The sequence below is a fragment of the Nothobranchius furzeri genome, chromosome 2, assembly GCF_043380555.1.
Source record: "Nothobranchius furzeri strain GRZ-AD chromosome 2, NfurGRZ-RIMD1, whole genome shotgun sequence".
In the NCBI taxonomy this organism is placed as follows: domain Eukaryota; kingdom Metazoa; phylum Chordata; class Actinopteri; order Cyprinodontiformes; family Nothobranchiidae; genus Nothobranchius; species Nothobranchius furzeri.
The window spans coordinates 79,678,113-79,702,638 of NC_091742.1; the positions used below are offsets into that span (position 1 = coordinate 79,678,113).

At 42.8% G+C, this 24,526-nt stretch overlaps 2 protein-coding genes and 1 long non-coding RNA gene across 3 annotated transcripts in view; 2 read left to right on the top strand and 1 right to left on the bottom strand.

The window, feature by feature from the left end:
• Positions 1-24,526, top strand: part of LOC129165500 (zinc finger protein 883-like) — a 149,659-nt gene that overhangs the window by 50,221 nt on the left and 74,912 nt on the right. The gene's annotated exons all lie outside the window — the stretch shown is intronic.
• LOC139061541 (zinc finger protein 121-like) lies at positions 612-7,813 on the top strand. The gene has a single exon (XM_070548043.1). The coding sequence runs from the start codon at positions 1,074-1,076 to the stop codon at positions 2,235-2,237; it is 1,164 nt and encodes a 387-aa protein (XP_070404144.1). The 5' UTR covers positions 612-1,073; the 3' UTR covers positions 2,238-7,813.
• LOC129165512 (uncharacterized) lies at positions 20,630-21,515 on the bottom strand. The gene is made up of 2 exons (XR_008564809.2): positions 20,977-21,515; positions 20,630-20,857 (listed from the first exon to the last, which is right to left on the bottom strand). It is a non-coding gene; the product is annotated as an uncharacterized lncRNA (long non-coding RNA).

The window sequence follows — 24,526 nt, forward strand, 5'->3', positions numbered from 1 at the left end:
CGAGCAGCGGCATTCCGCTGTTTTCTGGTCGATAGATCTTAGAACTGCAGTTCAAAGGTAACTCATAAGGCGAATATAAATGAACCCAGGTAGCAGTTTTTCTTTAGGATTGAGAGGAGATGCAGGAAGATAATAAACAGACAGGACAGAAAAATAGTCAAATAAAAACAAGTTAGTTTTTGTACCTGCTGGTTGCAACAAACAGACACCACTGAAGGTAATCAGAAGTGAGGAACAGAAAATGAAATAATTATTTTAATGTTTAGAGCAGCAGGAACTCCAAGAGGCTGCAGGCTCATCAGTTTGTGGCTGCTGCGCAGAGGGAGGGGGGAGAGGCCTGAAGCAGAAACTACCGTTGTTAAAAGAGATGTGTTAACTTAGAAAATGTGGGTGCAATTTTAATTGTCAAAAACTCCAGCGAACTTAACGACCCCCCCCCCCCCCCCCCCCCCCGGCTCCAGGTGTATGACGTCATCAATGACTAGTCAAAGTCGACTCGATTTTCATTACTTAACTGTCGACTTTAAAAAAAATTTTGTCATGCAACCCCTAGTATATATATATATATATATATATATACATGTGTGTGTGTGTGTGTATACATATGTATATATATATATATATATATATATACCTTCTCATTCAATATGTTTTCTTAATTTTCATGACCCTTTACAAAGGGGCCAACAAGTGCTAAACACCTCTAGGAACTTCTTCAAGACAGTTGGAAAAACATTTCAGGTGACTCCCTCTTGAAGATCATCAAGAGAAACCAAGAGTGTGCAAAGCAGTAATCAGAGCAAAGGGTGACTATTTTGAAGAAAATAGAATATAAAACATATTTTCAGTTATTTCACCATTTTGGTTAAGTACATAACTCCACATGTATTCATTCATAGTTTTAATGACATCAGTTAGAATCGCCCAATGCAAATGGTCATGAAAATAAAGAAAACACGTTGAATGAGAAGCTTTGGCCAAACACGAGATTTTTTTTATTCACATTAATCTACATTTTGTTTTGTCTTTTATCCTGTCCAGAACTTCCACAGCATCATGTCTGGGAAAACAAGATGGCTCTAACTGACCAGCAGCTCTCTAAACAGAAATGGACCTCCAGTTTGGACCAGAAGGAACCAGAACCTCCACTAATGAAAGAGGAACAACAAGAACTCCTTATCCATCAGCATGAAGGGCAGTTTCTTCTGAAGCAGGAAGTTGTTACCTTCATGGAGACTTCTCCTTCTGAAGAAACAGACTGTCATGAACCAGAACCAAACAAGAACCAACCCTTGTGTCAGAGTACTACAGAAGCTGAGAACCAAGATCAGGGTGGATGCAGGAAAGAAAACTCAGAATCAAACAGCAATGAAGAACTGACACGTAATAAAATATGCCATTTCAAAGATCACAGAGACAGTGTAGATGATAAAAAACAAAAAAGGCACAAGAGGGCTCACACAGGTAAGAAGCCATATTCATGTAAAACTTGTGGTAAATGTTTTAGTGACAGTAGTTCCTTGACTAAACACATGAGAACTCACACAGGTGAGAAGCCATATCCATGTAAAACTTGTGGTAAATGTTTTAGTGTCAGTGGTCACTTGACTACACACATGAGAATTCACACAGGTGAGAAGCCATATCCATGTAAAACTTGTGGTAAATGTTTTAGTGACAGTAGTTCCTTGACTAAACACATGAGAACTCACACAGGTGAGAAGCCATATCCATGTAAAACTTGTGGTAAATGTTTTAGTGTCAGTGGTCACTTGACTAAACACATGAGAACTCACACAGGTGAGAAGCCATATCCATGTAAAACTTGTGGTAAATGTTTTAGTGACAGTGGTCACTTGAGTACACACATGAGAACTCACACAGGTGAGAAGCCATATTCATGTAAAACTTGTGGTAAATGTTTTGGTGTCAGTGGTTCCTTGACTACACACATGAGAATTCACACAGGTGAGAAGCCATATCCATGTAAAACTTGTGGTAAATGTTTTAGTGACAGTGGTCACTTGACTACACACATGAGAACTCACACAGGTGAGAAGCCATATTCATGTAAAACTTGTGGTAAATGTTTTAGACACGGTAGTAACTTGACTACACACATGAGAATTCACACAGGTGAGAAGCCATATTCATGTAAAACTTGTGGTAAATGTTTTAGTGAGAGTGGTTCCTTGACTAAACACATGAGAACTCACATTATATCACTGAATTGCTAAAGCCTCATACTCCAACCCGAGCCCTCAGGTCCACAAACTAGAACCTTCTAGAAGTTCCAAAGACCAATTATAGAAGTCCAGGTGATGGCTCCTTCCAGACTGTTGCACCCTGACATTGGAGTGGTCCTCCTTTTAGCCTTACATAGTCTTGACAGTCTGGACACTTTTAAAAAAACAGCAGAAGACCCTTTCATTTAAAGCTGCCATTCCTAAATATTGTATTTTCTTATTTTTAACTCAAATTTGTAATCATCTTTCCTTTGTTTAATGGTATTTTATAAATATGTGACTTAGATTTTATTTCTGTTTTAAGATTACTATGATTTTATGACTTAATGATTTGTTTTGATCTATGTGAAACACCATGTGATTTTCTGTCTGTGATGAGTGCTATATTAATAAAATGTATATACATGTGAAAAGCCATATCTAGGGATGCTCCAATCAAGTTTTTTTTGCTTCCAATCACGAATTCAAAGAGTGTTCATTACTGATACTGATCACACAGCTTGGCCAAAAATTTCCTGTAAAGTTATGAGTTCTACAGATATGATCTGGGCATAAAGGAACAATAACATCCACTAAAATGGCCTATATTAATTAGAATGAAAAGGAAACAATTTTTATATAGCTCCTCTCAAGATAAAAATCAGGGGCGCTTCACAAGAACAAAAAAATTCAAAAATAAAAATGATTTTGAAAAAAATCTAAAAATTGTGATTAAAAATGTAAGGAAAGGGAATGCAAAAACGAAGAGGAAAGAGAGAAATCGGTGGATCTCGGGCAGAATAAGAAGGGTGATGATGAAGGTAACATCAAAGCCAGCCTGAACTGGTAAGATTTCAGCTGCTTTTTAAAGGAGACCACTGAGTCCAATGATCTCAGGCTCAGGGGGAGAGAGTTCCAGAGCCTGGTGCGCTGCACAACCAGGCTTTGGTCAATGGACCTCAGGGACCTGCTAGGGGTGTAGGGACTGAGAAGATCACCAATGTATGATGGAGCTTGTCCATGTAAGGCCCTAAAACCAGAACCAGGATACTAAATTGAATTTGACTGGCAGTCAGACATGTTAGACAAAAACATATTTTTAAACATTTTTAAGAGATAAAAAGACTTGCAGCACAATAATTGTGTTTGTTTCTGTATGTTCCCCGAATAAGTCAAGAAACTCAAGTCTTCTGATTAAACATTCAAAGGCCAATCAGATTGATATTTCATATTTACATGGAATTATCACATCTTATTGATCAGTTCATATGTATGTAGTGTTGTAGCCAAAAAGGTCAAGAGGTCATCTACAACATATATTGAGTTGAATTATGAGTCCTTAGGTTAAAAGCTTGCTGAGAGGGCTGTGTTCTGTGTACGTGAGGATTAACATGTCCAGCTTGTGTAAACCAGCTCCAGTGGACCTTGAGCCCTCGGAATCATGTCGGGATAACAGGGCTGGTCGACCCCTGGGCTGGAGGGTGCGTCGAACATTTGGAAGTGTAAATATCACCCCGTCCTCTCTCCACATTTGTCAAGGGACGGTGGGAGTAGCCCAGGGACAAAAAGCATAAAGTTAGGACTCCACATGTGGTCGAGGTCTTTTTTGGTCTTTTTGTAGTTGGCTGTCCTGAGATGTGAGATGAATGAATAAAGAGACCCGCGCTGCCTGACTGAGCTGCCCGTTTCCGACTGCTTCTTTAAGAATAACAGAGAAACCCCACAGTAGTCAATCCTTAATGCAACAGTGTTGTAAACTTCTACCTTCTACTACCTTCTCAGATGTACCTAGGTTTGGTGCAGGTTGTGTTTTTTGTTTCTCCCAAGCCCCCACAATGCGGTCAAAAACTGAAGCAAACCCGGAAGTGAAATAAATTGCAGTTCCACCCTCATCCGCTGGGGGCTGGTGTCAGAAGCGAGCAAATCCTCATTGACTCCCATGTTAAAAACACCAATTTCACAGCAGAAATGAACATGTTTACAGCCTGGTACCAAAACATGTTTTTGGTTTAAATGATCTAGTTTACACTCAGCGCTGTACTGACCATAGGGCATAGCGGGCAACTGCCCGCTGGGCCGACCCTTTCATCTTTTATGGGCCGGTGTCTTTTTTTTTCTGGCCTCTAGTTGTTGCAGACAACTTGTCCGCGCCGCCCCACGCGACGCCTCGTAAAAGTTGGTGGATTGGCCAATTGGTAATAATACACTCTGGGCTGGACCAATAGCCAGAGGTCTGATGCACCCGCCAGTTGTTTGAGTCTCAGTAAACAGACAGACGAGCTTAACAAAATGGAGAACAACAAACGGAAAGGAGGAGCGGAGAAAATTCGACTAAAAAAGGAACTGGCCCTTCAGACAAATGCTGGCACATGTGTTAAAATCTCACAGTTGTTTGGTAGTGAAGGTTCAAGTAAAATCAATTTAGAAAGTGATGAAGCCTCAGCCCAGCGACAGGTTGGAGAAGAAAAGAGGGAGGAGGAGGAGAAACCCGAGCCGGCTGCCTGTCCAAGTGGCAGAACCGAAATCCAGGTAAGAAGTTATCTGGGTCAAATATAAACCAAGTTCAGGTGTAGTTTATTGTCATAGTCCTGCTTGCTAACTTTTTAAAGTCAGTTACAATAACTCATCTTACTGTTTATTATACGGAGTTTCTACTGTTGGTCGGGTGCTAGTAAATGTTTAGGGTTGCCAAAACCTTCCCGTAAAAAAACCGAATCGTCCATATGAGTTGAAACAGAACGTGATTTGTCCTGTAGTTTAGCTAGACTGAAACAAAAAAAAAAAAAAAAGAGACAACGCTGTGGTGTTTTTATTCATGCTGCTCGGCCGGCCGTCTCCTTGATCCCCACCATTTTTTTCTTCTTTGTTTTATTGGCAATAAAGGCGGGTGACATCTAAACTCAGGTGCATTTAATCATCAGCGGATCCGTTTATTAGCCGATGTTTGCTGTAAAAGCTGCTGGTCATGGTGTCAGTTTGCATCTGAAGAGAGAGAAACATCGAGAAGAAATAGGAGATCATCCGAGCAGCTGAACAGTTAATGGAGAAACTGTTCACATTTTAGATTACATGAATGACTTGAAGTAAAGTTATGAACAAATGTCACCAGGATTCTTTAGCTGATAGGAGAGACTTCTCCTGAAGTGTTGGAAGAAACTCACAACAAAGAATCACGGATGTGTCTCACTCTAGATTCTCCGGGTCATAACTTCTGAATTCCTAATCGAATAAAAATAATTCAAACGGTTGCTAAAAGTACATAAAGCGAGCTTTCCAACGAGATATTACATGATGTAATTCATGTTACTCCAAAAATCGCTATTAGAAGGAAACCAGCTTTGCAGCGTCAGAATGAAACGGAGCGACCCGCGAGGGGAGAGCAGAGAACCAAAGGGAGGAGACCGTCTGATCCTCTTCATCAGCAGCTTTTATAAAGTTATGGAAACGTCACAAATAAAATCCACCTGGTTGGTCAGGTGTCCCAGAAGGCTGTTTCTGTAGATGGTGACATGAGGAGGGACAGATTAAAGTCACACTGGTTTTTATTTGAACACTCAACTGTTTACTAAATGATTCAGCTTCATTCCAGCATTATTTATACTTACATTAAATATTTATTTAGCTGAAAATATAATTTTTATCAGTGCAGAATTTTATTAGTTGACTTTTTGTAATGAAATGTTTAGATTTAACCTTTTATTTGGCTTATTGATCTTCATAATGCTGGTAGAAATGTAGCTACAGGTGTGAAGTAGCCTATGAGTGTTATTTTATGATACCTAGTATTTATTTTATTGTATCCCGTTCTCTGGACCAGAGCGTAGACCTGTGGTCACAGACAGGCTGCAGTCATTAAACTGGTAATCGTGAGGTCAGGGGTCACACTGTTTTCTGAGTGTTTGCAGTTCTGAGTTTAAATACCGGTAGTTCTTTTGACATAGTTTGCTCAAGTCATTTTGAAGTTTCTAATTAGTAATAAACGTAAAGAAAATTCAAATCCGTTTTTTTTTTCATTTAAGCTGCAGTTTTACAGACTTTAATAAACATAAACACAAATACAAACCAGACACTGAAAGCTGAGGTTGTTCTGGAAAAAGGAGCAGAGCTACAAACATTTTACACTTTTTATTACAATTTTAAAGCCATAAAACAAAAAAATACCAATTATATTCATGGTCATAAGAGGGTTAACCGTGATAAATTTTCTGCCTCCCATAAAGAGATGGTAAAAGTGAATGTGGGCATAATTATATACATTTTACTTTATTATGTTTTTTTTATTACTGACTATTACTCCAAAGGGTTCAGATGAAGGCAACTGGACTTCTTTGGTTTCTTTAAATCATTTCACTTCTCCTCTGAGGAGCTTTGTCAGCTCTAACTGGAACATGGGAGAGTCAAGCTTATAAGCTGTAGCTGTCTGTTGTTATTTAAAGAGCAGAAACTACTCTGAGTACCCCGCCCCTCCATCTCCTGATGAGTCGTTAGCCTCTATTGCTGGTGAGTCATTGTGTTGATTAGATGCAGGAAGATGTGACCTAGACTGAAACTGAATGAGATTCAAAGCTGCATTATTGGTACTGGAAAGGTGAAATCTAAGCCCCACCCCTATTTAAAGTGGGGGTTTCACGTTATGACATAGATAGCTTCTTTTACTCCTCTCTCAAATCATCTATCTTCTCTGTCCAGAATGTGGACTTTGTCATTTTCAAAGGTGTGTCCCTTGTCCTTCAGGTGAAGGTGGACTGCAGAGTTTTGACCTGAAGAGGTGGCTCTCCTGTGTTGTGTTATGTTCTTGTGTAGTTGTTGTTTAGTATCTCTAATGTAAACATCTGGACAGTGCTCCTACACTGGACTGCATAAACGACCCCACTGAGCTTCTGTTTGGGTGCTTTGTCTTCTGGATGGACCAGGTGCTGTCTGAGGGTGTTGTTGGGTTTAAAGTTTACCGGGATGTTGTGTTTGGAGAAGATTCTTCTAAGTTTCTCTGAGACTCCTGCCACGTATGTGATGATGGTGCCTTTGTGTAAAGGGTGTTGTTGTTAGGTTGGTAGCAGAGCTCTCATGTTTAGTGTTAAGTTCAGTGAGATCATGGAATGGGATCAAGAATTTTCTACAGACAGGAAAAAGATCTCAGCTAACATAGCTGTAGATCACACTGGATAAATCTCTGTGGTTGCATTTATTTTACAATTATTTTACTACCTCTTACTAGAGCTGTCTTTAGTAAGCACAAAATATCTTTGGTTGTACACCTGTGCAATAGCAATACATTATCTTGATTCCTGTTAAATGTACTTCCTGAATGAGTGACCTTTTCAGGCTAAAATAACAAAATGACAAATACAGACAGAAGGACGACTTCTTTCTTCTTTTATAATGCATTGCATCACCACCTCATATCAGAACAGGACTCAGTATTGGAAGATAATCAAAAATCAAACAACTTGGACTCAGATCAGGGGCAAAAATGTGGTTGTAACACTTCTAGATATAAGTCAGCTTTATAAACTAAAACTGTTATTTTTGAACTAACATTAACACTAATGACACTAATTGATATATTTTTATTATGTTGTTTGAACCCAAGAGTTTCATTATTTGAATTTTCTAACTTGTTGGATTGCTCTATAAGTGCCCCTTTTTTTTTTTTACTTTGAGCACCCGCCCCGTCAAAGTGGAGCGGACTTGGAGAGAGACCTGACCGCAGAAATACTGCAGCTCGATGAGTTGGTTGATAGCAGAGGCGGTTTTACCATTAGGCATAGGTCGGCGGCCTCCTGGAGCCCCCTTGTTTTGGGGCCCCCTAGCCCTGACCGCCGGCACCCCTCTGTTAATGCCACAATAATCTTATTACCAACCTGTCACCGCAGACGGGATTGGACATGCTTCTCATTATCATAATTCCTGAACCGTTCAAGATATTATTAAAATTCCAAATGTGCTGGAAAGATTAAAAATGGGGCTTTTCGTGCATATACAATACATTACGGTAGCCACCGGGATCCCCTGTCTTGAGCGCAACAAATCACAACACAGATTCAGAGAAGTGCTGAGTTTGTCATCCAAAGTGCTCCGTTTTATAACTATTGAATGGCTGATCAGATTCAAAAAATTCCAACGGTTCCTAAAAGTACATGAAAACAGCTTCCCAACGATCTATAGCATGAAGCAATCAGAGTTATGGACAATATCGCTACAAGGGGAAATCCTGCTGTACTGCCTGATTGAAACGGAGCGCAGCGCCACGGTGAAAGCGGATAACGGGACGGGGAAGCTAATTAGCATAAAAAGCCAGCATGAAATTATGGTGTCACGTTTAGGAGCAGGAGGTTAGGACCCAAGATGCAGAACCCAGGATGACAAGAGGCAGGAGTGGAATTGTAAGTAAAAATCCTTTATTTGGAGGAAGAACAAAAATAAATCCAAACGGCAGGGAGCCAAAATCCAAAAATCCAGGGAGTCAAAAAGCACAAGAGGGACGAGCAGACTGACAGAACAAATAACGCTGACAAACAACATAAGACACATAACAGGGATGCAGACAAGGACACATGAGGGCGCTAAGAGAGCACAAGGGGAGCTGGGGGAACAAAGGGACACAAGAGGGAATCTAGAGAGGGATGGAGGACACCAGGAGGAACATAAAGGAAGGGGGCTGACGCAGACCATGACAGTACCCCCCCCCCCCCTCAAAGGGCGGATCCCAGACGCCCACAGGAACCAGGAGCAGGGCGGGAGGAGGGGGACCCGGAGGGAGGGCCCAGAGGAACTGAGGGACCACAGGAGAGGCGGCAGGGATCAGCAGAGTGAGGAGGCCTGCCCCTGCGGCAGATGAGGAGGCAACGGGCCCTGGGAGGCTGGCGCCTGGGGCAGATGAGGAGACGAGGATGGACCCTTGGGGGTCGGCGCCTGGGGCAGATGAGGAGACGAGGATGGACCCTTGGGGGCCTGCGCCTGGGGCAGATGAGGAGGTGACGACAGTCCCTTGGGGGGCGGCGCCTGCGGTAGAGGAGCCCTGCAGGCTGGGCTGGGGACACAGGCTGGACCGGTGCGACCTTCAGAATCACCACTGGAACTAGAGACAGAAGAGACATCAGACCAGAGGCGACGTCGTCAGACAAGCCGACATCAGGAGAGGCGACGTCGTCAGACGAGCCGACATCAGGAGAGGCGACGTCGTCAGACGAGCCGACATCAGGAGAGGCGACGTCGTCAGACGAGCCGACATCAGGAGAGGCGACGTCGTCAGAGGAGACGACTGCGGGGACGTCGTCAGAGGAGACGACTGCGGGGACGTCGTCAGGGGCGGCGACTGCGGGGACGTCGTCAGGGGCGGCGACTGCGGGGACGTCGTCAGGGGCGACGTCGTCAGGGGCGACGTCATCAGGGGCGACGACTTCGGACACGTCATCATCAGGGGCGACGTCATCAGGGGCGACGTCATCAGGGGCGACGACTTCGGACACGTCGTCATCAGGGGCGACGACTTCGGACACGTCGTCATCAGGGGCGTCGACATCAGAACAGGAAGGGGCGTCGACATCAGAACAGGAAGGGGCGTCGACTTCAGAACAGGGCGAGTCTGCTTCAGAGCCGGAGGGGGCGACGTCTGCTTCAGAGCCGGGCGCGTCTGCTTCGGGGCCCGGGGACGTGGGAGCGTCTGCTTCGGGGCTCGAGCCGGGTACGTCTGCTTCGGGGCTCGAGCCGGGTACGTCTGCTTCGGGGCTCGAGCCGGGTACGTCTGCTTCGGGGCTCGAGCCGGGTACGTCTGCTTCGGGGCTCGAGCCGGGTGGCGTCCGCTTCTGGACCACCGCTGAGGAGAGGTGCGATGCGTCCACCTGGACCACCGCTGAGGAGAGGTGCAATGCGTCCACCTGGACCACCGCTGAGACAGGATGCGATGCGTCCTCCGGAACCACCGCCGAGACAGGATGCGATGCGACCCTCGGGCCCACCGCCGGAGCAGGAGGCGATGCGACCCTCGGGCCCACCGCCGGAGCAGGAGGCGATGCGACCCTCGGGACCACCGCCGGAGCAGGAGGCGATGCGACCCTCGGGACCACCGCCGGAGCAGGAGGCGATGCGACCCTCGGGACCACCGCCGGAGCAGGAGGCGATGCGACCCTCGGGACCACCGCTGGAGCAGGAGGCGATGCGACCCTCGGGACCACCGCTGGAGCAGGAGGCGATGCGACCCTCGGGACCACCGCTGGAGCAGGAGGCGATGCGACCTTCCGGACCACCGCTGGAGCAGGAGGCGATGCGACCTTCCGGACCACTGCTGGAGCAGGAGGCGATGCGACCTTCTGGACCACCGCTGGAGCAGGAGGCGATGCGGCCTCGGGAGACTGCTGGTGATGGCGGCGACGTCTGTGTTGAGTGCGTCTCCTCGGAGGTGCGAGGATGACGTTGGCAGGAACAGGGGAGAAGGAGATTAAACCGGTTCGGATAGTCTGAGACGACTCAGGACGGGACAGGAGTGTAGGAGCTGAAGAGGGAGCATGTGGGCTGCAACAAGCATCTCGCAGATCGCCTGCGAAATCCCAAAAGTCCAGTTCCTCTATAGGATGTCGCTCGAGGTAACTGCTAGCCCATTGCAGAGCTCTTCCCCTTAGGCGGAGCACCATATTAATAACCAAGTCCCTGTCCAAAGCGTCCGGGCCATAAGATCTTGCAAAGTCCAAGATGAAAGTCCGACAGGTGTCCGGGTCACCATAAAAATCATACATCCACTGAGATGTGGGTGAAGCTGAAAGTTCTGCTGGGTCCTGGTGTGGTCGGTCCATTCTGTCACGTTTAGGAGCAGGAGGTTAGGACCCAAGATGCAGAACCCAGGATGACAAGAGGCAGGAGTGGAATTGTAAGTAAAAATCCTTTATTTGGAGGAAGAACAAAAATAAATCCAAACGGCAGGGAGCCAAAATACAAAAATCCAGGGAGTCAAAAAGCACAAGAGGGAAGAGCAGACTGACAGAACAAATAACGCTGACAAACAACATAAGACACATAACAGGGATGCAGACAAGGACACATGAGGGCGCTAAGAGAGCACAAGGGGAGCTGGGGGAACAAAGGGACACAAGAGGGAATCTAGAGAGGGATGGAGGACACCTGGAGGAACATAAAGGAAGGGGGCTGACGCAGACCATGACATATGGAAATGCCTCAAAGAAAATCAACACGATCCATTAGGTGTCCCAGAAGGTTTATATCTGAAGACAGTGACCATGAAGAAGGACAGATCTCCGGTGAACCAGGGTATGAATGTTTGTTCAGTCTTTATTTTTTTATTTTATTTGAACAACCCTCAACTATTTGCTAATTGTAAGATTCAGCTTCATTCCAACATTATTTATCTTTTTACAATAAATAATTATTTTTGCTAAAACAAAAGTTTTTGGTATAGCAGTGCACGGTGTGCAAGAGAAGCACCCCATGGCAGTGTGAGGTGTGCAAGACTCTGCCTGCAGCTGGAGAGAAACTCTTCAAGGTCTACCACATCAAATAAAAACATCTGAAAGTTTACAAAAATAAATGGTCTTAAAACTGCTAAAAAAAAAGATACCAAGGTTCAAACATTTTAAGAATAGATGCAGTTCAAAGTTTAAATTGTTCATTCCAAATTGTTTGCCCAGTAATTTTGAAGTTCCTGTTCAGTAATAAATGTAAAAAAATTCAAATCCGTTTTTTGCTTTTTTCACTTTTAAGCTGATTTTTTAAAGGCTTTAATAGAAATAAATTCTAAATACAAATCATACACTGAAAGCTGAGGTTGCTCTGAAAAAATGAGAAGAGTTACACACACTTTGCACTTTTTTATACAATTTTACAGCCATAAGATTAAAAAAATACCAGGCGGCCCTGTTATAATTACGGTCATAAGAGGGTTATTAAGACAGCGTTGCACAAACAGGAAGTGATTGGTAGTCATTCCCCTCCAATCCAGTTGGTGGCGGTAATGCTCCAAATTGTTGTTTGCCAAGTGCCATAAAACCACAGATAAGAAGAAGAGAGGCGCGAGCGTTCGTAACAAACTCAAAGCGATAGTCAAAACATTAAGCATGAAATGGAGTTATTCTAGTGGCTCCAATGAGAGAAAGAAGCAGCATGCTTCATAAAAGCTTTTATTTTCACTTCTGAAAGTGACGTTGTTTTTCGATGTAAACATCAAAAGGAAGCAGAAAGGAAAGACTATGGAAAATGTTTAAAGGGAGGAAAACATAGACCAAAATGTAAAATAGAAGAAAAAAAAACTAAGGCTAAAGCACAGGAGCCCTGACAGGAAAAAGACAGCAGAGCAAATATTGAAAGCGCTCAAAGGGTGGGAAATACAGGAAAAAAGAGGAGGACTAATAAAAAGGGAAAATAACTCATGTCAGAAGAGGCGGGTTTCGCAAATCCAGTTAAAGATAAGATTGTCGAAAATTTAGTGTAAGGGGCCCCATGTCTGTGTTCACCTTGGGCCCCCAAATTGCTAAATCCGCCACTGATAATCAGATCCATAATCTGTTTTTAGTCATTTCCTCGGTTTTGGGGTTTACTTGGGGGCATCCTGAACACCCACCCAGTCCCTTCTCCTTCTTGTCACAGTCCAAGCGAGGGAGAATAATAACATCACTTCTGGCAGTGTCAATCGTTGATTTCTCCTCCTCTGCAGCTATGATGGTCTTCACCAAACACGTGATGGCGGCATCAAAGTTTGTGTCGTCCTGGAGAAAAAGGTTTGTGAAGATGACAACAGAGGATCATTAGGGTTGTAACAGACAACTTTCAGCTACTTCTGAGGATAAAGATGATAATTAAAGAAGACACAATAAAAATGTTTTTTTTTCCTGATCAGCAGGATCTTTGTAGATTCTTTAATTTTCTCACAAATTATTACAGTCTAATAAAAGCATTATATATATGTATTTATATATATATATATATATATATATATATATATATATATATATATATATATATATATATATATATATAAATTAGTAGAGTATTACAGCAGCTCAAGATTTATTGGGATGTCTATTATGATTTAAATAAACTTATGAAAATCGTTTTTCTGGAGAAGTAAAAAAAGAAGGCCGTCATAATAGAAATGAGACGTGGAGGACAACCTCCTCTTCATGACAATTAAAGCAAAATTAATTTTGATGGAAAAAATAAAATCAACAGAACTGTTTACATTTGCAAAGACAGCATCCAGTTCTTATTTATGGCAACTTGGGGGCAGTGTTTGACTCCAGGGTGTCACCTAAAAGGGTGTCCAGAAGTGAGTGCAAAAGATCTAATCTGATCCTATATTCTTTTATTTCATTTGAAAATAAAAAAAAGTTAACCCTTTATTGAAAATAATAAAAAAAAAATCCCCAAAACAAAGATGAATGCTATTATTTGTGCAATTTAAGATGACTTAGAGAAGTTGTCTCCAATCTTTACTTCCTGGTTGCTCTGTGTTCTGACTCCTCTGGGTTCTGCAGAGCCATGACTGATGGTGTTTCTGTGTGTCTTCTCTATCGTGATAAGCCTCTACTGCTCTGATAATAAAGCAGATGTGCTCCAGATGGTTCTGTATGATAAGGTTGGGTGGTACTTCTCTTTATTCAGAACTGCCTTTTAGATGGAATGTCTGAATCATCACAGAGCCTTCTGTGTGTTTTATAGATGGATGCAGATATTCGCTACTGCACCTACTGGAGAGGTTTGCCAACACTTTTTAGTTTTTTGAGGTTTGGTTCTTTTTTCCCCTGATTTGAATCAAACCTGATCATTAACTTGAACACTTTTTACCCTCCCACTGTCTTTATGGGTGACCCCGCGAGGAAAGTTGACCATTGAGCAGGATTGATGGTTTATCCCTTGAGAGGTGGCAGGGGTGAGGTTGTGCTCACTCCTCACCCCTGCCACATGGACCCAAGGGATAAACCATCAGCCCTGCTCAATGGTCAACTTTCCTCGCGGGGTCACAGTGGGAGGGACACCCCCGTCACCACTGTGGACTCCTTCCGCTTCCTCTGAACCACCATCACACATGACCTTAGGTGGGAGCCATCCATCAGCTCCCTGCTCAAAAAGGCCCAGCAGAGGATGTACTTTCTGCAGCAGTTGAAAAAGGCCAAGCTGCCGGCCCAGATGATGGTGCAGTTTTACACGGCCATCATTGAGTCCATCCTCACCTCCTCCATCGCTGTGTGGTACGCTGGAGCCACAGTGAGGGACAAACATAGACTGCAGCGCATTGTGCGCTCTGCTGAGAAGATGATTGGCTGCAGCCTTCCATCTCTCCAGGACCTGTAAGTCTCCAGAACTCAGGGGCGTGCAGGCCGGATAGCAGCTGACCCTTCTCACCCGGGTCACAGACTTCTCGAGCCGCTTCCCTCAGGCAGGAGGTTACGGTCCATCCAGACCAGAACCTCCCGCCATAAGAACAGCTTCTTTCCATCTGCCGTTAGACTTGTGAACAGCTTATAAATACACAACCATGCTCGTCTGCTGTACTTGACATAACGTCACGTTATCGGCCATATTACCATTACCTGCCTTTTTTTTATAGCTGAATGTTTTATGCTAGTTTTATTATATTTTATTCTACTTTATTCTATTTTTTGAATTTTATTATTCATTTTATATGTAGCACATTAGTACCGAAGCAAGTTCCTAGTTTGTGAACTGTTTGTTCACTGACAATGGCAATAAACCTTTTCTGATTCTGATTCTGATTAAGCACAAACAAATGCCCAATTTTCTGTCTGAAAATAAAAGCTGCGTCTTGCCTTGGCAGAGGTTTCGAACCAGCCAACAAACCCGTGCTCCTGGTAGAAGCTGTCCAGTTTGGGAAGTTTGGGACACAAACCGTGACTACGCTGGTCACATTTGTTGGCCAACAGAACCGCTGGAACTGGCCTTCCATTGCTCAGGGTGACCTGGTGGAACAGCAGACTTGCTTGGAACTGCCACAGGTTGAGTCTAGTCTGCCCCCAAGTGGACACAACAGTCTACTGCAGCAAATTCAGTATCTTTGAATCCAGATCTCCTTTCCACTTGAGGACAGCCTGGAACGTGGACAGCCTCGTCATGTCGAAGACCACCAGAGCTCCCACAGCTTCTCTGTAATACACCCGGGTCATGTTCCCGTAACGTAACTGTCCTGTTGGACAAAAACAAGAAGTGTTTGTGTTTCTGTCGTCCATCTGTCCGACTGTCAGAAAACTGCAGTATTAGTCAGAAATGTGATCAAAGCCAACAGAAATTAGGTGCTTTATGAAAAAACAAGTTAAACATTTTATAGCTCAAACACAACCCTGAAAAACCACTTGTTTGTTATGCTGAATGGTCTTTAAACACACCTAACACAAGAATTCCATCTGATCACACTTAGCTCGTGGTATACACAAGTGAGAAATGCAACTGTAACTAAAGTTCAGAGGTTATTGTTTAAAATGTCAAAACTTCTGTCTTTTGTGTTAAGGGAGCTGCAAAGGGGACAACATGAGACAATTTAACTATTATAAAGGGTAATGCAACCACAAAAATAGCCCACAAACTCACTCACTCATTTTCTATACCACTTAATCCTCATACGGGTCATGGAGAGCTGGTGCCTAACTCTGGCAAACAATCCACAAATTAAAGCAAAATAAGAAAATTTGAATAATGACATGAGCTAGACTATGTAACAAACTGGCTAAAATAAAAATAGAATAGCATGAAGCACAAACAGCTTCATCATTTAAAAAATGCCCACAAACAAGAAAAGGACATTTATACAATATTAATAGAAAATGTAGTATAAATAGAGTTTCTGTGCAAATTTAGACCTCAAAACAACTGAAGAAAAAATGACTAAATTAGTCTGAAAATTACCTTTACATTTACATCTTTTGGGGATTTTGCATAAAAATATCTAAATGATAAAGCAAAACAAAACATCTGCCAGCAGATGGAGACAAAACAAAGACAAGTTACTAACAGATTCTAAAAATACATTTTTCTGCTAAACAAACTAGCATAACACATTTTTTCATGCCTCTTAAAAACATTCTAACATAGTTTAGCAATAAATGTTTTGCTGCGATAAAAGAAAATACAACAACTTGTGGTTGTCTTGCATTTGTCTAAAAACCCAGTTTGGCCTGTGATCCGTGAGGCAACCAAGCAATTCATGTCAGAGACACTGGCTGTGTCCGAATCCAGAGGTAGGATGCTTGTGAGTACGGGTCCTCGCCGGTCTAGCAAGGCCTGGTCCTTGCAAGACCGCTAAAACCGGAAGTCAGCGGCTCTGAATTCGGACAGTACTAGCCTCGTTTTTATTCCCGCCCCCAGGTCAAGTTGCCTAGCTACCGTGACGGCGGCAAACAGGCTAACAAGCTAGTAGCAACGTTGAAAATGGATCCACAGCAATATTTCATTTTATTTGTGGTTTTTGAGGAGCTGCGACGGCTCAATAAACGTCACCGGCCTTTGTATTTAAAGTTTAAAAATCATTTAGTCCTGTTATCTGCAAGAGTTACAAGTATTATACTCATGATCTCCTTTTATGCATATATCTGAATGTTAGTGATGTGACAGCCGTCGATTGAGCCAGCCCAGCAAACCCTTTTGATGGACGATGCAGTGGTCAGTGAGATGAGGCATCCAGAAGCACCCTCTGCAGACCACTCTGTCTGATGTTCCACTTGCCAACCAGAAACGTTCAGCCACGGATCTCGGTTCCTGCACTCCATCCACCTCGATCCATGTTTAGTAGATTTAGCAACACCACCAAAGACTCCCTGCTTTCCAAGTTTACTGTTTAGATTTTACTTTTATCTTTACTTTTATTCCTTACAGTGTTCCCTTACAATTTATTTACTATGTTGTTACTTGTTAAAAACTGAATAATAAAACTGTTAATGATCAAAAAAGAGTTATCAATTAATAGAAATTTTATTACATTTAAACAAATAACAAAAACATTCAAACACATATATAGAACCTGAACCAGAAGAAACTAAAAGAAAAAAACCCCATTTCTCTGCCATCCTTTCCATCAATGCTAAAAATCTGTCCATCCTTCTTTCTCTCCTCTCCTCCGCTTCCCTCTGTTGTCTCATGTCCTCCCTGATCAGGTCAAGGAGCTCATCAGCCCTTCTCCTTTTTCTCCCTGATGAGGAGTCCGGCTTCCTTCCACCACTCTCCCTGTCCTCTGTCTCACCCACTGCTGCACTTGGCCCTGGAGTGTCCTCGGGAATGGAAGCAATAAGGACAGGAGGCATAGTGGAAGGCCTCTGTCCCAGCACCTCGTCCATGGGGACAAACCAGGGCCAGGTTTCAGCAATGGGCTTTCCGCTGACTCCCTCTCCTGACCCTGGATTCTTGCAGTCCTACAGACAAAGGGAATGAGAATTACAAGGCTTTATTGTCATTTAACAACAGAGAAAACTGTGGGCATAATGAAATTACAGATGCTCCTTAAAGGTACTGGTTCTGGATAAGAATAGAGAGGAATAGAAGAACAAAGTCAGATTATAAATCATAGTTGATAAAACATGCAATAAACAATATTTTAATTTATCAACATGGGAGATGAAAATTGTGTTCTGTGTTTTTTTCCGCCTAAAATGAAATTAAAAAAATTTAATCAGTAATGTGGTTTCTTAAAAATTAACTTAAATAAACATTAAACTTAGTTTTTGTTATTTTTGGCGTTCATTACATGATTACATAAGATGCAAGCTCTTTTACGGTGAGTTTTTTCCTATTAGACTTTCAAGCAAGTTTACGGTGGGGTGTTAACCTTAAAACAAATGATGAGAAGCTTTATTTGCTAAATAAACACACACACACAGGAATTATGACGGGACCACCATACAAGCTCGTTCTCGCTGATTTCTGCTTAAAATGTACTTATACATACGAAAAATGTCTATAAACAGAACCGCTTTCAGCTTAGTTTTCTACCGCTATTTTCTTTTTAAAAGCCTGCTGGGATCAAGCTAGTTTACGGTGGGTTTTTTCCTATTAAACATTCAAGCTGGTTTTCGGTGGGGCATGTTTTATCCTTAAATTACATGAAAAAAAAACAATTTGCGGTATTAGATCTTATAAAAAAAACAAACCAAAAGTGCCCAAACATGTATTTTATTTTTTTGACCGCTATTTTTTTAACTAACTTACATTTTAAGCTGTACTGCTGTCCCGCTCCTTCCGCCTTTGTTGCGAGTGTCGAGTCCAGCGGCCGGCGCGCAAAGCATGCTGGGATACCCTTGCTCCTGTGAGGATCCATCAGACCCATCCTCGAAATGTGGGTGGAGCGAGGACGCGTTTGAGGACGCGAGAATGAGTATTCTTGGAATTCGGACAGTACTCATCGCTGCGCTTTGACGTCATCGACCTCAAAATGCACTCTCACAAGCATCCTTCCTCTGGATTCGGACACAGCCACTGGCTGTCTCAATTCAGGGTCTGCATCCTACGTCGTCCGGATTCGTCGGCCGGTTACGTCACAGCGCCGCGACTAGGCCTGTCCCAATTCGAAGACTCCTTCAAATGCGGTCGACGAATCCGGCCTTCTTTTCGCCTGAATGAAGGATGGGTCTGGTGTATCCTTCAATAGGTAGCATTTCCCAAGATGCCTTGCGGGCCGGCCGGCGGACAGCGAAGCGAGAGCTGTTGGAGAGGATTGCGCATATAAATATCAGTATAAACTTGAAAACTGTTAGGTTAAGGACTTTTTGTGATACATGAACGTTATTCTAGTTAGAAATGTTACAGTAAAAGTGCTTGTATTGCGGTCTCGGCTCGTATGTTCGGCCGCTCGGTGTCGTACTTCTCCCGCTACGTTTTCCCCCTGATTTTAATAGAAGTTTGTATTTTAGGGACAAAAGAGAAAACAATGGACTTTATTAAGCTTAGGGTGGAGATGGACCACATGATCACTGGAGCAAAGTATTCGGCGGCTGTGGCATGGAGGTACAATAACATCTCATATTAAAAACTGGTTTCAGTTCATTGTTTTCTGCGAAAACATGAAAGGAATAACCCGTTGTCCTCTTTTCTCTTCCTGTTTCTTTTCTTACATGTTTGTTAAGACTATTCTGGAGAAAATGGGCATCCAGGGGAAGGTGACAGCGATGACCAGCTTCTGGAGCTGATCAGGGAGGACATGAGGCTGCAGAGGGAGGCAGAGCAGCAGAGGGCACAGGAGAGAAGGGAGAACTTTGACAGCTTTTTACTGCTAGAAAAAAATGGTTAAGGAAGATTAAACATGTACATATAAAAGAAATATCTAAATAAAATCAGTTCTGCATTAAACTCTTGAATTTTATTTTTGTTTACAAATGAGAATTGTTTACTAGAGGGTATCCGCTGGGTGTTGAAAAGTCTTAAAAGGTGATAAATCGGTTTTGGTCAAATTAAGACCCTTAGAAAGTATTAAAAACTAAAATCACATCTTTGCTCAGGCTCAGCTTGTCGAACGTATTTTCACTGAATTAGCTCTCCAACAGTCAAGGAAATGATTAAAGATCTAAATAAAACGTCGAGCTCCATCATTTAAAGTTCCTTCTCCCTTCTGCTCAGCGGTTCCACGGTTGCTAGGCGACGGAACGTTCGCCGAGGGAGTTCATGAAGGCTAGGCCTGTCCAAATTCACAGCCGTTAACATCCGGTCTACTCGGCCGACGGAGGACCCAGCCCACGTCGGCCGAGTAGGCTGGGTCCTTCGAAGGATGCAGACCCTGGCTGTGTCTCAATTCAGGGTCTGCATCCTTCGAAGGACCCAGCCCACCCGGCCGACGTGGGCTGCGTCCTCCGTCGGCCAGGTAGACCGGATGTTAACGGCTGTGAATTTGGACAGGCCTAGCCTTCATGAACTCCCTCGGCGAACGTTCCGTCGCCTAGCAACCGTGGAACCGCTGGGCAGAAGGTAGAAGAAACTTTAAACGATGGAGCTCGACGTTTTATTTAGCTTTTTAACCCCCAGAAACCCAAATTTAGAAAACAACTGCAAAATATTTTTTTAACCTTTCACATGTTGTTCTAGGAGGCCAGATAAACGGGCCTATTTACACATTTTAACAGCCAATAGTGTTGCAGAACTGAACAATAGGACCTATTAGCAATGTAAATGTGGTTTTAAAAAGAAAAAAAATGGGGAAGGTTTATTTTTGTAGACTTAAATCTGATGTTGTAATATTACAACCGTGGGTCTCTGGGGGTTAATCATTGCCTTGACTGTTGGAGAGCTAATTCAGAGAAAATACTTTAGACAAGCTGAGCCTGAGCAAAGATGTGATAATAGTTTTTAATACTTTCTAAGAGGTCTTAATTTGACCAAAACCCATTTATCACCTTTTAAGACTTTTCAAGACCCAGCAGATACCCTCTAGTAAACAATTCTCATTTGTATACAAAAATAAAATCCAAGAGTTTAATGCAGAACTGATTTTATTTAGATATTTCTTTTATATGTACATGTTTAATCTTTATTAACCATTTTTTTCTAGCAAAGTAAAAAGCTGTCAAAGTTCTCCCTTCTCTCCTGTGCCCTCTGCTGCTCTGCCTCCCTCTGCAGCCTCATGTCCTCCCTGATCAGCTCCAGAAGCTGGTCATCGCTGTCACCTTCCCCTGGATGCCCATTTTCTCCAGAATAGTCTTAACAAACATGTAAGAAAAAAAACTGATAGAGAAAAGAGGACAACTGGTTATTCCTTTCATGTTTTCGCAGAAAAAAAACTCAAACGAGTTTTTTAAAATATGAGATGTTATTGTACCTCCATGCCACAGCCGCCGAATACTTTGCTCCGGTGATCATGTGGTCCATCTCCGCCCTAAGTTTAATAAATTCCCTGGTGTTCTCTTTTGTCCCTAAAATACAAACTTCTATTAAAATCAGGGGATAACGTAGTGGGAGAAGTACGACACCGAGCGCGGCCGAACATACGAGCCGAGACCGCAATACAAGCACTTTTACTGTTACATTTCTAACTAAAATAATGTTCATGTATCACAAAAAGCCCTTAACCTAACAGTTTTCAAGTTTATACTGACATTTATATGCACAATCCTCTCCGACAGCTCCCGCTTCACTGTCCGCCATTGTTTTTAAGTTTTTCTGCCGGCCGGCCCGCAAGGCATCTTGGGAAATGCTACCTATTGAAGGATACACCGGACCCATCCTTCATTCAGGCGAAAAGAAGGCCGCATTCGTCGACCGCATTTGAAGGAGTCTTCGAATTGGGACAGGCCTAGTCGCGGCGCTGTGACGTAACCGGCCGACGAATCCGGCCGACGTAGGATGCAGACCCTGAATTGAGACACAGCCCCTGAATTGAGAGCTGGGTCATTTGCCCCCTCTTCCCCTCCTCGAAGACGAGTCACGACACTACCGTAACCGTTGCTATTTGTGACGTTTTAGATGCCTATTGGCTGCAGCGCACAGGCACGCTTCTGTCTGCTGTGCAATTTGGTCCAATCAACAATGAGAGTGCGACACCAGAAACGCCTGAAAACACAAGCAAAAAATACGTGATGAAGAGCGAAGACAAAGAAAAATCAGAACTGGACGGCGAAGTTGGATAAAATGCGTCGGTGGTTAGGACAGACGCAGTGGCGGCTGGCCAGTAGAGGGCGATAGGGCGTCGCCCTCCCAGTTTCCCCTGTGTTTTTAATTTTTATTTTAAAAAATAAACAAATAAAATTAACAATAATCACATATTCTAAGTTAATTGTGTGTTTTGTAACAAAAATAAATCATATATATATCTATATTGGTCTGCCGAGCGGTGGAGACTGTGTGCTGTTTTTCAATCGCCCAAACAAGACGGGACCAGTTGTCCAATTGCTGACAAGAAAATCAAAGGGTAGGAATGGGAATGTATCCAATCAGCGTCGACGTTGCTTCAGAACGTTTCAAAAATGGAGCTAGGCTCTGAGAAAATTGCTTGTAAAATTCTGCAGTAAAGCCATCCGTTCCAGGTGATTTGTTTATTTTTAGCTGGTTAATAGCATTAGTAATTTCCTTCAGTGAAATAGAGGCATCACAAAAATCGGAGTCAGCTTCAGAAATCTGATTAATATTAGGGACAGAATTAAAAAAGGTAGAAGCTTCCTGAGAGCAATATCTTGAGCTGTAAAGATCACTATAAAACTTGGCGCAATACTGAGAAATTTTCTTTGGGTCATCAATGATTGTTCCATCAATTCTTAATTGCTGAATGGAGTTAATTCTAGATTGCTGCTTTTCTAGGCTAAAGAAATATGCAGAGTTCTGCTCGCCCTCTTCGAGCCACTTGCGACGAGATCTAACAAAGGCACCTTGCGCTTTGCGTTTATATATCTCATCTAACTTGAGCTGCTGATTGGTAAGCTCCAACTGTTCTGACTCAGTGAGTGCATCTAATGACTTAGAAGTTAAGAATGCAATTTTAAGTATAGTGTCGTTTTCCTCTAATCTCCTTTTTTTAGCTAAATCACTACTATATTTTCTAAGGAATTTTGCAATTTCGTACTTCAATAACTCCCAGTTAGTGCTAAAGAGATTTTCATTTTGAGCTTTGTCCCAATATAGTCGAATGAAACGCTCAATCTTAGAGGTCACTTCCTTGTGTTTAAGGACTGTACTGTTTAATTTCCAATAAGAGGTTTTAGGAGGACCAGGAGAAAGAGAAGGAATGATAATTTGAATAGTCTTATGATCAGATAGGGGTGCTGGTAAAATATTTGTAATCACATTTTTCAAATCCTTGGATATAAGCCAGAGATCAATGTGAGACTGCTTTGATAAAGTTTTGTTGCTCCATGTATATGATCTCTGTAGCGGGTGAGTATCTCTCCATGTATCAGTTAAATCAAAGCTTTGTAAGAATGTCTTCACATAAATATTAGAGGAGCCTTCATTCCTTGAAGGCAGCCTATCCAGGCGATTACTTAACACAGTATTAAAATCCCCGCCTAAAACCACAGAAGCTTTCGGGTATTTAGATAACCAGTAAAGGAGACGTTCTTTCAAATTATCAAAAAAAAAAAAAAACAATGTTCTCTGCTTGCGAACTGAAGCCATAAGCATTAACTATAATATAACTTACATGGGCAACCTCTAGGACTAGCAATATGTAACGACCGGTTTTGTCACGTTCAGAATTTAAAACTTTTCCACTAAAGCGGTTTTTCAAAACACAAACACCGGCTGAACGCTCTGACCCATGAGACGGCCACAGGTCGCCCCCCCACTGTGATTTCCAGAAGTTGGTGTCCTGCAGGGGCGGCGTTAGGCCCGGCTACTTGGGCTGAAGCCCCGGATCTTTCATGATAAGCCCCGGATCTAAATCGCGGAAGTAACATTCAGTACCAAAGTCCAACAGAGAGGGCGCAGCTGGCAGTAGTTTGTATACAGCCTGCCTGAGCCTCCACCACTGAAGAAGAAGCCCTTCAGCAGCTGGCTTCTTCTACACTCTGTCTGAAATGCATGAGTGAAGATGGACATAAGGACGTTTTTTTAGACCAAAAGTACGGCGGCAGAACCCCAGCTTTGATGAGACTGGTGCTGACTCAGGTTTGTGAGTCTTATTTGAAAATATTTGTTGTGCTGCTGGTTTGCCTAAAGTTAGCTTACTATCAGGTAAAGTTTTTGGAGAAAGAAAGGGAATATTTACTATCATCTCACACTAAACACTAACAGGAACAATACTCTGCCCTGAATATGCTTAATACTGTATGTAGCTTCAGATTAATAATTATGTGGTACAAGATATATATATATATATATATATATATATATATATATATATATATATATATATATATATATATATATATGATGTTGACTAGTGCGTGTCGCGTGTGTGCGCGTGCACGCGCGTGCGTGTGCGCGCGCGTGTGTTAAGCCCCGGATCTTCTTCAGTCCTAAATCCGCCCCTAGTGTCCTGTTCAATTGAATGTGTTTCCTGTACAAAACAAAAGTCAGTATTAAGTTGTTTGCAGTATAAGAATATAGCCTTTCGTTTTAGATGGTTTCTCAAACCTCTTGTGTTTAAAGAGATAATAGACAAAGACATAAGGAAAATAAACAAAGTACAATTACAAGACCAGAAAAACTAGCACGTATGCAAAAATAGATAAAGGTCTCAACAAGCACCAACCTGAGTCTGAGAACAGCAAACCTTATAAAAGATTGTGAACATGTGCTACCAAATTCAAACAGGCTGTAAACCTTACAAAAATGTCGCTTAGCTAGGAAAGTCTATTCAGCGTCTCAGGGAGGAAGAATTTCCTTTCCGCCCACAAAGGCGCGACCACCTACATAGAAAGCCAGCTTGCCATCTT